Source organism: Zalophus californianus, chromosome 1, assembly GCF_009762305.2.
Source record: "Zalophus californianus isolate mZalCal1 chromosome 1, mZalCal1.pri.v2, whole genome shotgun sequence".
NCBI classification, from domain to species: domain Eukaryota; kingdom Metazoa; phylum Chordata; class Mammalia; order Carnivora; family Otariidae; genus Zalophus; species Zalophus californianus.
Genome location: NC_045595.1, coordinates 42,301,772 through 42,317,286, shown reverse-complemented (window position 1 = coordinate 42,317,286; position 15,515 = coordinate 42,301,772). Strand labels below are relative to the sequence as shown.

At 39.8% G+C, this 15,515-nt stretch overlaps 1 protein-coding gene across 18 annotated transcripts in view; it reads right to left on the bottom strand.

The window, feature by feature from the left end:
* Positions 1–15,515, bottom strand: part of CHL1 (cell adhesion molecule L1 like) — a 209,788-nt gene that overhangs the window by 33,057 nt on the left and 161,216 nt on the right. For all 18 annotated transcript variants that reach the window (XM_027585988.2, XM_027586000.2, XM_027585990.2 and 15 more), the window contains 5 exons: positions 12,538–12,669; positions 6,537–6,677; positions 5,872–5,983; positions 3,944–4,110; positions 1,044–1,209 (listed from right to left, as the gene is read on the bottom strand). In XM_027585988.2, coding sequence (XP_027441789.1) covers positions 1,044–1,209; positions 3,944–4,110; positions 5,872–5,983; positions 6,537–6,677; positions 12,538–12,669 — 718 coding nt within the window. The remainder of the gene's footprint in view (positions 1–1,043; positions 1,210–3,943; positions 4,111–5,871; positions 5,984–6,536; positions 6,678–12,537; positions 12,670–15,515) is intronic.

Sequence of the window (15,515 nt, the reverse complement as noted above, 5' to 3'; positions counted from 1 at the left end):
GGTGGTGCAAGCACATGCTTGCACACACACACAATAGGGGACAAGCAGGTGCGAGAAATGAGAGAAGCCATTAAATGTCTGCAGACATTAGTACAAATCATGAGAGCTAAACTGGACTGAGTACTTCGTGTTTTCTGAGTGCTAGGTATGTTAACTCATCAATAACCCCATGAAGGTATCTCTGAGTGTAAAATTAAGGCATAGAAAAGCTATGCAGCTGGTCTAAAGTCATAGACATAAGAAGTGACCAAAGTGAGATTTAAATCCAGGCCACTGGACTCAAGTCCATGCTCTTAATTACCACCCTGCCACAGTCTCACCAAAGGAATGCACGTTCTACCTTCAGATTTATTTTTTCAGAATGACGAATAACAACATAAAACCGCAGGTGAGATTTGGCTAAGGATGATCTATTTCTAACCCCTACTTAGTCACAATGCAAAAGACGAGAGAGCTAACCTCTGTATGCTTTTAAAGGATAGCATAGGCATTCAGTAAATATTGATTCTTTTCTCTTTCTCTGATATACTTAATACTGTCTAATGCTAGTCAGCATCTTTTCACAATTCCTTCCACATTCTCCCTTCTGTGTTTTTTTCTGTGTTCTCCATATGGAGATTAGGAGGCTTAACAGTGTATTTGTCAATACTTTCTAACTGGAAGGACTGGCGGTATGACTCAGGTTCTGCCCATTCATGAGATAGACTCATCAGAGTTTGGGATGGAAACAGGTGACAGGCAGGGTCCCCTCTGGGGCCATGTGAGCAGATATGCTTCACACATCTGGAGTGGGCTCTGTTTCATGCACTAACAGAAGGGCACACATTCTATAAAAAGTCAGCAGCAAAAAGCAGCAGCTAACCATGGGAGAGAAAAGTGAAACCCTGCACTGCATTACCTTTTAAATGTTGCCGTGAAGACTGAAATGTATTAATCACTTTTTGTATTTTACTTCCATGTGAACACATTTACAACTATTTTTTTGCAAGTGCTCAGTGTTGATCCCAAGCCAGGACGACGACAGAGCATAACCCCTTCCCTACCTGCCATCCTCTGTGGCATTAATTTCAAAGGCTTCTCCATTCTTACTCCAGGACAACTTCAAACTCTGCCTCAAATGTGGGTCACACGTGCTCTCACAATGTAATTCAAGCACGTGCAGTCTAGGGACTCGAGGATTCTTAGGAGCAACTTGAAGTTTTGTAGCATCTGTTTTTAAGCAAACAAAGAGACTAGTGAGACGCTTACATCCCAGCTTACTTGGCAATCAGATGCCTGCGATTTAATCAACCCCAATTGTCGATGGAACAGTCTTATCTTCAAGCAGTGTTTGTCGCGCTGTAATTTCCTGACATCATGTTTCATTACTATTTTCTTTCCATCAGGCCTGGACCTCTGAGGAATTAGGGTGGAAGTACCAATTAATATCTTAGAAGTTCCCCTTACTACCTCTTGGGCAAAGGGAGTAAAGAAGAGTGGGAGCCAACAAATGTCTTTAGAGGTTGAAAAAATATAATTTCCCTTTCTAGTGCTTCTGGTCATGTGATCACACCACCATAAGGGGAAAAAAAGGAAATTAACTGATTTTCTATTAACGTGTTTATTAATAATTCAGAAACTCGGGGTAAAGCCCATGCAAGGTGATCTATCAACATGAAGGTGGGAAATTAGAACTTAAGCCCGGTGAAGAAGAGGCTGTGTCTGTTTTGTTACATGAAGTATCCGCACAGCCAGAAGGGACCCTGTATACAGGAAGCACTTAACACATATTTCTTGAAATTCTTGTTGAATGAGGTATAGTGAGTGATATTTTAAAAGTAAATTAGTGGTACCCATAATCTGAAGCTCAAAAATTTAGCTTCAAATTCAAATATATCAAATAAATTCAATTCAATTTCACATCAAATGAATTAAAAAGAATCACATTTGGCTGTCTTTAAAATGTCTGCTCATTACGGCTGTTTCAAAATATAGGATCCTTATTCTTAGAGGCCATATTAAGGGTAGATGTACTTTACCCCACTGTACCACTTGGTGACCCTCTCAAAGGCCAAATCTCATGAGCTGACCTCCAATTCCACAATACGTTTTAATATTCACTATCTACATGTTACTACATGAACTGATTAAAAATTGAAAGTGATAGGGGCACCTGGGTGGCTCAGTCGTTAAGCGTCTGCCTTCGGCTCAGGTCGTGACCCCAGGGTCCTGGGATCGAGCCCCGCATCGGGCTCCTACTCAGCAGGAAGCCTGCTTCTCCCTCTCCCCCTCCCCCTGCTTGTGTTCCCTCTCTCACTACGTCTCTCTCTGTCAAATAAATAAACAGAATCTTAAAATATTGAAAGTGATAAAAAAAAAGATCGTTCGGTATCCTAAGCATGAAACTTGAAGAGATTATTTAATTGAATTAATTGTAAGTGAATTATTAAACATCTACTCTTATTTCTAAATTTAAAGCCAGAGGTCCACTTAATAATAATAGATACCATTTAATAAAGTCCTTATTCTATCGACCAGGACCTCTGCTAGGAAGTTCATGGTCACATAACAGTTTATAATAATTCTACAAATATTAATATTTTCACCTTACAGAGAACATAAGGCTAAAATGAAATTAAGTAACACCAAAGTTTCCCAACTGGTAAGGGGTTGAGCTGGAATCTGAACCTAAGTTTGGCAGAGACCAAAGCTCTTGCTTTCAAACACTATGCAATATAGTCTCTTACTCAATTCCACTCCAGAAATTTTTTTATATGCAAAAATTGTGGTTTTATCCTTCACTGATAAGATTCCTATATATGCCTTACATATAAAGTGGGTGTTTAGAGCAGATGAAAAGTTCATGACCCTGTCCATCCCTTTATCAATTACAGTTCTGAGGTCCACTCTGGGCCAAGCGCTGTGTAGGGCAATAGGAAGGTGAAGGTTCATTCAGATTCCGGGCTTCCCGCTCTTTGACTTTGAATCTGAGTTGCTAAACTTTGATATAGGTTGGTTGTATAAAGAATAAAAAGAATCATCTTCACATACTTCACAAGGGCATTTTGAAAATTGTCCATGACACATAAACACCCGGGCAGACATGAGAGTTAAGCAGACATATGAAGAGAATATTTATGTGCTTTAAAAATACAGTCCACACAACATAATAAAATAAAATTAAAAAAAATACAGTCCATGGGGTTGGCATGTTGGACTTAGGGTACAAAAAAACCAAATACTGTAAAAGAATATAAGACAGAAGAAAAACAAGGAAGGGAGGGTATGTGTGTGAAGAGAGAGAGAAATATCAGGATATCCATGAAAACGATGATTCAACAAATATACTTGTCATCTAAGCAGCAGCAGTGTAGGCTATGATAATAACATGTCACATGCAATATAGATCCTCCCTACAGTCACTGTAGGATCTCTCTATTATGTTTTCCTGAGAACGATTTTCGGAGCAATTTTAAAACCAAAATACTAGTGAAACCCAGGACTTTGTTCTGAAGAGAGAAAAAAATGCAAAGCGGTTTATGATGCAAAAAGAGGATAAAAAAATCTTCTGTCCTGTCATGCCCCAGTCTTTATGAAGCTGAACTTTTATGGGTTTGTGAAATTTTTAGCTCCAAGAGTTGATTGCTGATGACTTTATGTTGAGTTGGTTACTGAAATAAAATACAGTCACAGAAATATCCCAAAATAGAGCATTTTAAATTATTGCCAGTCACCCTCCAAATACCTAAGTCCCTCTTAAAATTGTAAAAAGCCATGAACACATCATCAGCACATCCTATAATTTTTGTGACAGTCTTTTCGATAAAACACAATCTGGGAGCTTAGAAATACAGTCTAAGAGCTTTAACAGGCACTCAATAAATCATATTGTTTTATTTGGGAAAATGAAGACAAACTAAACCCATGTGAGAATTCATGCAAAGTAAAACCAAAATAAAAATACTTCTAATATCCAAGTTGGCCGTGACTGCGGTTTTTCCTTTAGCATTTTCTACCCAACAAGAGTATGAGCCAGCATCATCTTCTGTGGTTTTGTTGATCTGCAATGTGCCATTTTCATGGACATGGTACCGTCTACCTTCAAGAGGTTTCGCCTCTTCCACCTTCTGCCTATGAACACAGAAAACATAAATCAATTTTAGACGTGACAGAACTGTAGATGCTTCCTGAAACTGGTTGCTGATGTCATTCAAGCTTACCCTTTCTTCAGGAGCTCTGCAGACCTTATGAAATGTTCCATTGGGGTTTATGTTTTTCCGAGAATGGGTCCTAGCCGAGGTGTATATCTGATCTGCCCAGATAGACTGTGACTAGAGGAAATCCGGGTCTGTGCTCTATGCTTCTGCTGTATTTCTCGTAGCTATAAGGACCATTTTTGCATCTGTCCTCACAGCTTAATAAATATTTTCTGGTGTATCGATGGTGAACTCTTTAGTTAATGATTGCTTCAGGGTACTAAATGGGAAAGCTAGTAATTGAAAGAGATAATGAACCTTCTGAACCTCCTGCCATCCTGGGGGAACACTGGTCATTCAGAAATATTATAGGGCCGGGAAGTAGTTCCTGTCCCGTGGACATGGATTACATTTGCCCTTATCAACCCAGAGTCATTTTCTCCTACATTCATCCATTTTCTGAGCATTTGCTGCCAAAGCTTGATTTACCCAGTGCATTTCACAATAAGAGGCTCTGCTAGAATAACAACAACAAAAAAAAATTCAAAGGGTAAACTCTGGCTGTCATTCACATGGGACTTTCTAGAGCTTGGGACTAGGGCAAGGCCAGTGAGGCACTTGCCTCAGAGGTAAAATGCAAGTATTGCCAAAAAATCTCAGGACTCAAGATAAATAGTATTTTAATGGAGTTATTTTTAAAAATAAAAAACACAAAAAAAATCCATGATAAGCAAAATATCCAATTTTTAAATAAAGACAGGATCTGACCCTACCCTTGCCTGACCCTGCCTCCCCCTCCTCACTCTAATCTCAGCCCTGCAGAGCCATGGCAGACTTATTTAAGAACAGTTCATCCAAGCTTTTCTGGTGAAGTAACAAATATGGCAGATCCACACGAGGTGTCTGGACTTATTACACAAATAGATACATTGAAATTAAATTCAAAATACATGTTGGAAAAGTTTTAAGCATGTGTTTGGAATCAAATGCATGCTTAGACAATTATTTAGAAAAGACCCAAAACAACAAAAAAAAGTACAGTTAAGTCTGAACAACATGGGTGTGAACTGCCGGGTCCACTTGTATATGAATTGTTTTCAGTAAATATATTGGAGAAATTTTTGGAAATATGCAACAACTTAAAAGAACTCACAAACTGTGTAGCCTAGAAATATGGAAAAACATTTAAGAAAAAGATGGCTATTATTACAAAAATAAAGCATGTGATACATATAACATCCTAAAGGTGTGTTAATCAACTATTTATGTTATGGGTGAGGTTTCTGGTCAACTGTAGGCTATTAGTAGTTAAGTTTTGAGGGAGACAAAAGTTATATATAGATTTTCCATTGCATGGGGGATCAGCCCCAACCTCCACAATGTCCAAGGGTCAGCTGTAATATATGACTTTTGATATACTCATAATGAAAAACCAAATCTATCTGTAAAATTGTCTTAGTAATCACTTCAATTCTTTGCTTTCCTTTGTAAGCAGAAATGGCGCTCCCTAATCTCCCCATGAGAGAAAAATCCTGCACATCTAGTCAACAGTTCGGGAGAGGTAGGTAATTAAGTTTGCTACCTTATTTCTCAGAGGCATTGGCTACATTTAACAACGGCCTGTCAAATGATGGATGAAGACACAAGGTGAAATCTACCACTGACATTCTCTTAAGAAAATCTTGTACCAGCTTACCAGGACACCGTTGCCTCAGGTGAAGCAAAGAACTCGCAGTGTAAGAAAGCACTGTAACCAACCACCGTAGCATAATTCTCTTCATCTTCAGTTTGTATCAGTGGACGGACATCTGTTTGAAAATGACATAAATACAGTTGTCAACGTTCATATAAGAAATAATGTGCACACATTAGATTTTTCTACAGCCTAGTCATATTAACAGAAAGGGGAGACAGCCGAATATTGCAGTATATGTTCCTGAATTAGAAAAATATCCAAATTCAATACATTTTTGAAAGTATGTAGGGGCACCTGGGTGGCTCAGTCGGTTAAGTGACTATTGATTTCGGCTCAGGTCATGATCTCAGGGTCGTGAGATCGAACCCTGCATCAGGCTCTGTGCTGAGTGTGGAGCCTGCTTAAGATTCTCTCTCTCTCTCCCTTTGCCCCTTCACCCCCACTCCTGTGCACACACATGCTCTCTCTAAAAAAAAAAAAGAAAACAAAGAAAAAAGAAAAAAGAAAGTATAATTTTAGTATGAAGGCTAATACCCAAGTGTTAGATGAAAGGTACTTTGATGATATCCCCCCTCCCATGTTTTATGTGTCTGGAATTCAATCTACTTGTGTGCACGACCTTGAACATCTTCCCTTAGAAAACAGCAGGTAAACAGTCTGCTTACCTACAACATCGAGATTGGCATTAGCAAGGATGGTGCCATGGACATTTGAGGCTTCACACTGGTACACAGCAGTGTGATTTGGTTGCAGGTTGGTAAAACTGATTTCTCTGGGGGAGACAACATCACCAGCAAATGGATTTTCTGCAAGAGATTAAAGAATGTCAGTTTGATAAAAAATAGGACATAAAATATTTACATGCCATTTATTAAATGTGTCACACAGTATTTATATTTTAAGACCAGTTTAGGGTGAATAATAGTTCACTGAAGCCAATTTGTAGAATTTCTTTGCATCAACCATGGGCTTTTCTTTCCAGACCCTTCTCCAATTTCAATCTTCCTTCAGATTAATATTTATTGCTAAAATATTTGTTGATCTCTAGCTCTTGCCTCTCCCTATCCATACCCGTAAATAAAATTTCAGATTTTCTGTTCAGCATTCAAGTCCCTATAACTAAACCTCACTTATTCTTATAAATTTAGGTCCCAATACTGCCAAAACAAATCCCATGATCAGCATGGAGTGATCCTACCAGCCCACCAACACTGGCTCCTTTGTTCGCCATTTGACACTTCTGTTCCTCTATTTGATTTTTCTTCCCTGTGCCATTTTCTGATCTATACCATTCATTTCAGTTGTCTTGCTTTCCTATTTAACCACGTTGGATACACAGCTCATACATTTTGTTTTCACAGTAAGAGTAAACACTTCTTGAGATCAGGGGCTAGAGTTTCTACTTTTTGGCAATAAATCCAACCTTACTCCTGATCCAGGTGTAATTCTGGAAATATCTTTGGGAAATGAGAAAACCTAATATTTCCGGTACATTTATGAAGGGCCAAAGAACTCTGTTGGAAATAGCACATGCGCTGTCTCATTAAAGAGGAAACATATTAGCTATGAATGTTGAATGAGGGGCACAGATGTTAAAATTTTTAGTTTAAATGACATTACAAGGGGCGCCTGGGTGGCCCAGTCAATTGAGCACCCAACTCTTGGTTTTGGCTAGGGTCATGATCTCAGGGTTATGAGATCAAGCTCCAAGTCAGGCTCTGCACTGAGCATGGAGCCTGCTTAAGATTCTCTCTCCTTCTCCCTCTGCACCTCCCTGCTCGCCCTTATTGTGTCTCTTTTATACAAAATAGTGACTATACTAGGTTTTGGTTTATAGAAAACATAGAATATTGCTTATTAAAATAGAAGAGTATCCTTATACATTTGAGAGTCAAAAATGAACATAATTTGGGGCACCTGGGTGGCTCAGTCATTAAGTGTCTGCCTTCGGCTCAGGTCATGATCCCAGGGTCGTGGGATCGAGCCCCACATTGGGCTCCCTGCTCCGCGGGAAGCCTGCTTCTCCCTCTCCCACTCCCCCTGCTTGTGTTCCTTCTCTCGCTGTCTCTCTCTCTGTCAAATAATAAATAAAATCTTAAAAAAGATGAACATAATTTTACACTTGACTGTGAGCTCCACATAGGCAGGATCCTGTCTGTGTATTGTACACAGTGTCCCCAGCGCAGAGTGGAGGCAGTCAGTAAATATTTCCTGAAATGATGGAAAACCATTTATGTTGGATGGCATTTTATTCCTAGAAGGTTTCTGTGGTAGGCAGAGTAATAGCCCCCAACAGATACCCACATTCTAATCTCTACCATTAGAACATATTATACCTTCCACGGCAAAAGGGACTTTGCAGAGGTGATTAAAGTTAAGGGCCTTGAGATGGAAGGATTATCCTGGATTATCTAAGTGGGCCCAACATAATTACAAGGTTCCTTAAAATCAGAGAAGCTTCCCTGGCCGTGGCCAGCGGAAAAGGTGATGAGGCTATGAAAAAATGGTCAGATATGCAATGATGCTGACTTTGGAGATGGAGAGTATTGTGCCAAGGAATGTAGGCTCTCTCCAGGAACTGGAAAAGACAAGGAAAGGGGTTCTCTCCTAGTCTGTACAGAAGGGAACACAGTATGGCTGACACCTTCATTGCAGCCCAGAGAGGCTTATTGGACTTCTAACCTACAGAATTGTAAAATACTACATGTATACTGTCTTAAGCCACTAAATTAGTGATCATTTGTATAGCAAGAGTAGAAAAGTGGTACAATCCTGCAGGGCAGTTTATCTCTTGAGAATGCTCAGGATGAGTTGCTCTTTGAAGTTCTTTAAGGCTTTAAAGGACTGGAACCTCTGATCTGATTCCGCATTCCCACACCCAACACCCAGCTCTACAACTTTCAGAGCTCACCCCATCATTATCTTTACACTCCTTGTTTCATCTGCCCATGGTAAACCCTGACTCAAACACAGCATTACAAAAAGAAAAAATGAAACTGTAGCCACAGATTTGAGATGACAAAGGGCTAAGCATGGCTCGAGGCTGCCTTTCAGGAGAGGTATGGAAACTGCAGAGTGTTGCTGCATATGGGCCAAGGCTAACAGGAGCTCCCAGGATTCAAGAAAGCCAGTTCTCTATCAATATCCACCAAAACACACTAGTTCTGTCATAAGTTGTCTTTGGTCAGCTCAGTGGGTGATTATGCAAGAAATAAAGTGGGAGAAACTTCAGCTCTGAGACTTCATCATTTCTGGGTTCCATGTCTAAATAGACTGGGGTTGTGTCTTCAATTAAGTAACGTGACCTCCCTGAGCCTCAGTTGCCACATGTGAAACTGGAGAATAAAAAATTAAAAAAAAAAAAAATTCTCTTCTGCAGGGCTTGTTAGGAAGCTCACAGATACTGGAGACAAAGCATTTGAAAAAGGTTAGGCCTGTTACCAATACTAGTAACCAGTTTCATTTAATTTTGAAATACTACATATAAAGGATATAGAATTGCTAGAACTGTAAGCTCCGAGAGATTTAGTCAGCCCACTGTGATCAAGCATCCCAACCTATAAAGGGCTACAGCCCGTTTGCAGGGGAGCAAGGAGAGCTGTGGAAGGAACACCGAGCTTAGACTGCAAGGATGTGGCTTTGGCTCTACACCCACCATTATTCAACGGTGCTGTCTCGTGTAAGTTAATTTCAGCCCTGACCTCCTCATCCAGGAACAAACCTATTGGCTCTGCTTTGAGAATACATCCAGAACCTAACCATTACTACTACCAACCTAGTCCTCAGCTATAGGGTCTTTCAGGCTGCTTCTAGCTGGAGCACTCATATAGCTGCTTCTCCATTCAGAGGTCAGAACAAGCCTTTGTTAATAGATTAGAACACGTCATTCTCCTGCTCAAGAACCTCCCAAGTCTCCAGTCGGGCTTTCACCTTTATACGCATGATGAGGCTCCTGTGCAGCTGCCTGATCTTGTGTCCCAGCCCTTCAACTTCAACTCAGCGTCAACCACCCCAGACTCCTTGCTTGACATCAACACTCCAAACATACCTCAGGGTCTTTGCACTCACTGACCTCTCTACCCTGAAAACTCCTCCCCACATATTTACATGGCTGCCTCCCTCACCTCCTTCAGGCTTTCTACTTAAAGGTAAATTACCACAAGGGGCTTACTAGTATTATCTTAAAATAAAATAGCAACTGTAGGTCCTGAACTTCTCTTACACCCAGCCCTTACTCAGCTATTTTTTATTTACCACACTACAGCGCACATTTACGTCCTTATTCGTCTATTGATTGACTCTCCCCACTAGGTTCATTTCATTCATGGCTACCTCCCAAGCAATAAGGCCAGTTGGCGCCTGGCACAAAGAACGCGTTCAATAAATATTATCGAATGAAGGAATCAATCGGTTAAATATGAATAATCGTACTTCCATTAAAAATGTTCACTTGGGGATTCAAAGCAATATGTGAATATCTATCCTTCATAAACAGTCAAGTGCCATTCAGATATAAATTTTATAATTTTGTGTTCCAGAGAATCTGCATTCCGTATTTCAGCATCCTTAACATTCTTTTTTTTTTTTAAGATTTTATTTATTTATTTGAGACAGAGAGAATGAGAGAGAGAGAGCACATGAGAGGGGGGAGGGTCAGAAGGAGAAGCAGACTCCCCGCTGAGCAGGGAGCCCGATGCGGGACTTGATCCCGGGACTCCAGGATCACGACCTGAGCCGAAGGCAGTCGCCCAACCAACTGAGCCACCCAGGCGCCCCCTTAACATTCTTTATAAACAACAATTGTTTTCATTTCCCTTAGATCTACCTGAAGCCTCATCTTTCATTTCTTAGTCTGCTCTCTAGAGAGATGAAAAAAAAAATCTCAAATTTGAGGATATTAATAATGAGGGCTAAGGTTTCCTGAGTGCTTGCTATGTGACAACAATAATAAACAATAGTTTAGGAGTGTCCCTGTCCCGAGCATTCTCTGCATGGTGTTTTCTTTAATCTGCACAACAACCCAAGAGTTGGTGCAATTCTCAAGCCCATTTTATTGATGAGGAAGCAGGTTTTAAGAGAGTCAGTAATAAGCCCAATTACACAACTAGTAAATGGTAGAGTCTAGATGCAAACAGAGGCATTCTGGCCCCAGAATTTATAAATTACCAAAATGTTCTACAGAAAAGCCACTATCCTAGGTGGTTGGCCACATTTACCTCATTCAATCACAACCAACGACCATTAGCTATGTTGTGCTGTTAAAATACTAAAGCTTTGGGGCACCTGGGTGGCTCAGTCATTAAGCATCTGCCTTCAGCTCAGGTCATGATCCCAGGGTCCTGGGATCAAGCCCCACATCAGCCTCCCTGCTCAGCCAGAAGCCTGCTTCTCCCTCTCCCACTCCCCCTGCTTGTGATCCCTCTCTTGCTGTGTCTTTCTGTCAAATAAATACATAAAATCTTAAAAAAAAAAAAAAAAAACAAAAACTAAAACTAAAACTTTAGGGGATTCAGTAAACAGCTCAAGATCATACACTTGGGAAGTGACATCTGTTGACAACATCTGTTGCCTAGATGGGACTTCAGGTCTGTGGACCACCAGGATGTCTACCCTTGACATGAGTGGGTCCAGGACAAAAGGGACTTATGAAGGCAACAGATAATAACGTAAACACTCGAAATTAAGCTAATTAATTGACAAAATTTGTTCTATCCTACTTTCACAAAGACACTCAAACTGACAGACCTCTAGGTTCAAACTGAAGATTTTTGGAGTTCTCAGAGTTCTATGCTGGAAATGGTAGAGTAGGGAGAATCAGCCTTCAGCCTTTGGGCATCCCCATCCTTCCCTGTCCAGGCCTTGTTGAAGGGCTCAGAGTTGACTGGACAGGGATTTTTCTGGTCTTGGGTACTACTGGAGCTCCATCGAGAACACGTAGGGAGCCAGGGGTAGGGTGCCTGTGTCTCAGTGGCCCTGTGAATTTCTCAAATAATAGAGGAGGCAGGCATGACCAAAGGATGGCCAGAGCAGGTGCTTGTAAAGAGCAGAACCCAGGGCAGGGTCGCTGTTGCCTGGGTCTATGGTAAGTCCTGACTTCCAACCCATGCTCTCAACCACTAGGTTGCTGCACCTATTTCTTCTCAGGGAGGAGAGCGATGGGCTTTCTTCCTTGGATTCCCTTTCTCATTCACTTGTTTTAATTTTTTTTAAAGATTTTATTTATTTATTTGCCAGAGTGAGAAAGAGAGAGAGCGAGCACAAGCAGGGGGGAGGGGCAGGCAGAGGGAGAGGGAGAAGCAGGCTCTCCCGCTGAGCAAGAAGCCGATGTGGGGCTCCATCCCAGGACCCTGGGATCATGACCTGAGCAGAAGGCAGACACTTAACCAACTGAGCCACCCAGGCGCCCTTTATTTTTGTAACCATATTTTTATATACAATTAATGTAACGACCCAACAAATACAAATATTATTTATGGCTTTTCCATAAATCTAAGCATAAATCAAACTGCTTAGAAAGATGCAATTTTTGGATTTCCTGGCTGAATCTGTCTTGATGGTCCAGCCACTTCCCAGGTGCCTTTTACACATAAGCAGGGTGTCGGATGATCAACCTTCCCAGCACACCATTGCCTTCGGCACTGCATCACAAGTGGTGTTTTCACTCACTGTCAATTGGGGATCCATTCACTCTCCACTTGATTGTGGGTTCAGGTTCTCCTTCTGCCTCACATAACAAGATACCACTGCTCCCAGTGCTGTACACACCACTCTGAGGTTTCTTTGCCCAGCGAGGAGGCTCTGGAAGTAAAGTGAAGAGATCATGAGTGAGTTTATCCATGTCAGAAGGTCCAAAAATGTTAAGGCCTGCACTTCTCTAATACACCAGCAGATGGCAGGCACAATAAAGTGTTTCACACTAGCTCTATCTGGTCCTTGCTCTGGAAGGCAAGATGGGCACTGTTTTTGTTATAGGGTGTGTGTATGTGTGCGCGTGTGATCTAATTCGGACTCTTAGCATGTATAATAAAATCAACATATAGACAGTCACTTTATTCAGCAACACAAGTATCTATCTCATTAACAGAAAATGAAGGAGGGATAAGCAGATGGTTAAGTTTATTTAGTGCTGGCTACAGCTTATTTTCAAGCTGCAGCAAGGCATCTAAAAAGGCTGATACTCGATAAACGTATTTTGAGAATTTTTTAATGAAATTAAAATGTCCAGCATTTATTTGAAATATTTCTTAACGACTTTGTAGCATCTATATACCATATCTATATCAACTTATCTATCTTAAAAATTGGGGAAACATTTTTTTCTAGAGATTATTTTTTGTAAGGCAGGGAGAAGGAAGCCTAAAACCAACATTTAGCTTACTGTCCTCAAAACAATGGAGGAAAAGATGTATTTAAATTACTTGCATCTTCTCATGCCCTAATGCTCCAATAGTGTAATTCTAAGTGGTGTTTCAGGACAGAATGAGACATTTGTCTTTAGTGCAAATATTACTGCCATACCTTGTCACCTTAAGTATATTACTATGTCAGGAGTGAATAAAAGATTTAGATTAAAGTGTGGATGGTTTGGATAATTTGATTCCAGAGAAAATTGCACAATACCTGCAGGGAGTAATTCCCATCAAGCGTAGCTTGGTTATTTCCCCCAAGACATTTTTGGATTTCCATTTTTGTCAAAAAGAAACTCTTTTAAAGGTACAGTTATGTGTAAAATGAAAAAAATGCTTAAATGCTTTTTTTTAAGTAAAGGGGAAACAAAGGGATTATGTGAAAAGAAAATGCCTATAAATTCACCAAGAAAAACAAAAATATACAAATAACCCTGGCAAATTCAAGTCCGAGCACGAGACATGCCTTAGTAATTATTCCATAGGGTGTAGGCTTAGTTACTAAATCTTAAATTCAAAATGTGTATTCATAGTCTGTAAATATTCAGTCATTTAGGTTAAAATGCAATCGTCCAAATTATAAACTGCTTATGACCCTCTGAGATGGGTGTGTATGTGCATGTCTATGCACATTTTTGATGTTGTTACCTCTGTCTTTTCACACAACCACAATAAAATAAAACATTCGAGTTAGAGAAAAAAGTTCCATGAACATGAAAATTTCCATGTTTACAACAGCAAACGAAGACTATTGCTTTCAGAGCAAAAATTAAATGTAGAAACATAAATCATAGGGATGTAATGTACAGCATGTTGACTGTAGTCAATCACACTGTATTGCATATTTGAAAGTTGCTAAGAGAGTAGATCTTAAAAGTTCTCATCACAAGAAAAAACAAAATTGTCATTATGTAGCCATGAATGTTAACTAGACTTAATCTGGTGATCATTTTATAATATATACAAATATCAAACCATTGTGCTGTACACCTGAAATTAATGTTATCTGGCAATGATAAAATAATAATAATAATCTGCCAAATAATAAAATAAAGGAGATCATGTAATGATATTTCTTTAAATATACATGAATAATAAAATCAGGATTTTATTTCTATTCTCATCCTACAAATTTCATTAACCTCTAGGTGTCTGCATTAAGCTTAAGTTATCACCCTGTCCAGCTCTCCTTGCAGACCAAGGACTGAGCCTTGGAGATGCTGTCTAACTTGCTCAGCGTCACCGAGAAAAGAAGCCCTTTTCTGTGTTCTTGCCACTCCATGGATTTGCAGACCTATAAATTGAGCAGCATTGAGACTCCAATGTAAATGTGATGTTATTCCTAGTTAATTACTATTTTATTAATTTGGACCACTGATAGAAACCAAGACCATATGGCTTTACCAACTTTCCCCTGTGCTTCCAAATCCAAGCTCCTCCAACATCTATCCACTGGAGGTTGATAGCAAGATTTCGTATATTCACTAGGAATCATCACCCTTTTGGATGAGTTTTGTTTTTTGTTTTTGTTTTTTTTTTTTATAAATGCTTGGACATTTGTTTTTATGCTTCTCAGATAAATAAAGAGCCAGGGTGGAATCTTAGTCTTTTCTTGTGTCTCCTTTGCTTGGCACAATGAGAACAGACACATGTAGAGTAATTATGAGTTAAACTGAAATGATTGATCCCTAAAGACCCCAGTGAGAAAGGCATTGGGAGGAAAGAAGGAGCCTTAGATAGGAGGGAATCACTGACTTCTCAATCTCATAATTTCATGTCTTGGTTGAACACATTTAGCTAGTTGCTACTTTGTTCACAAAAGAACACATAGTGAGCCTGAGGACAATGGCCATGGGTCAGGTTATTTTTGGTGAGTGAAGTTAGGCTAGGGACACGCAGGAACAGAGAACAAACAGATGTTTTCCAAAGCTTAGAACATGTAACTCTATTCCTGAAGGGTAAGATCTAGTGGAAAGGATGAAAAAAAGCTCAAGAAAAAGGGGGAGGGAAGAAAAAGGCTAAAATGGAAAATTCTGAGAGACAACATCATCACTGAATCTCACGCTTTTACCTATTATCCTAAGATACATGGTAACTGATGAAAACTACTTAGGTTGAAACTTTCCTCATTTTGTCAAATTATAAATAAAAAAGATGATAATTTCTGTATGCTGTTAAAAACTGAGATGCAAATGACTGAACATTTAGAATATAATAAGCAAGTTAGAGACATTTATC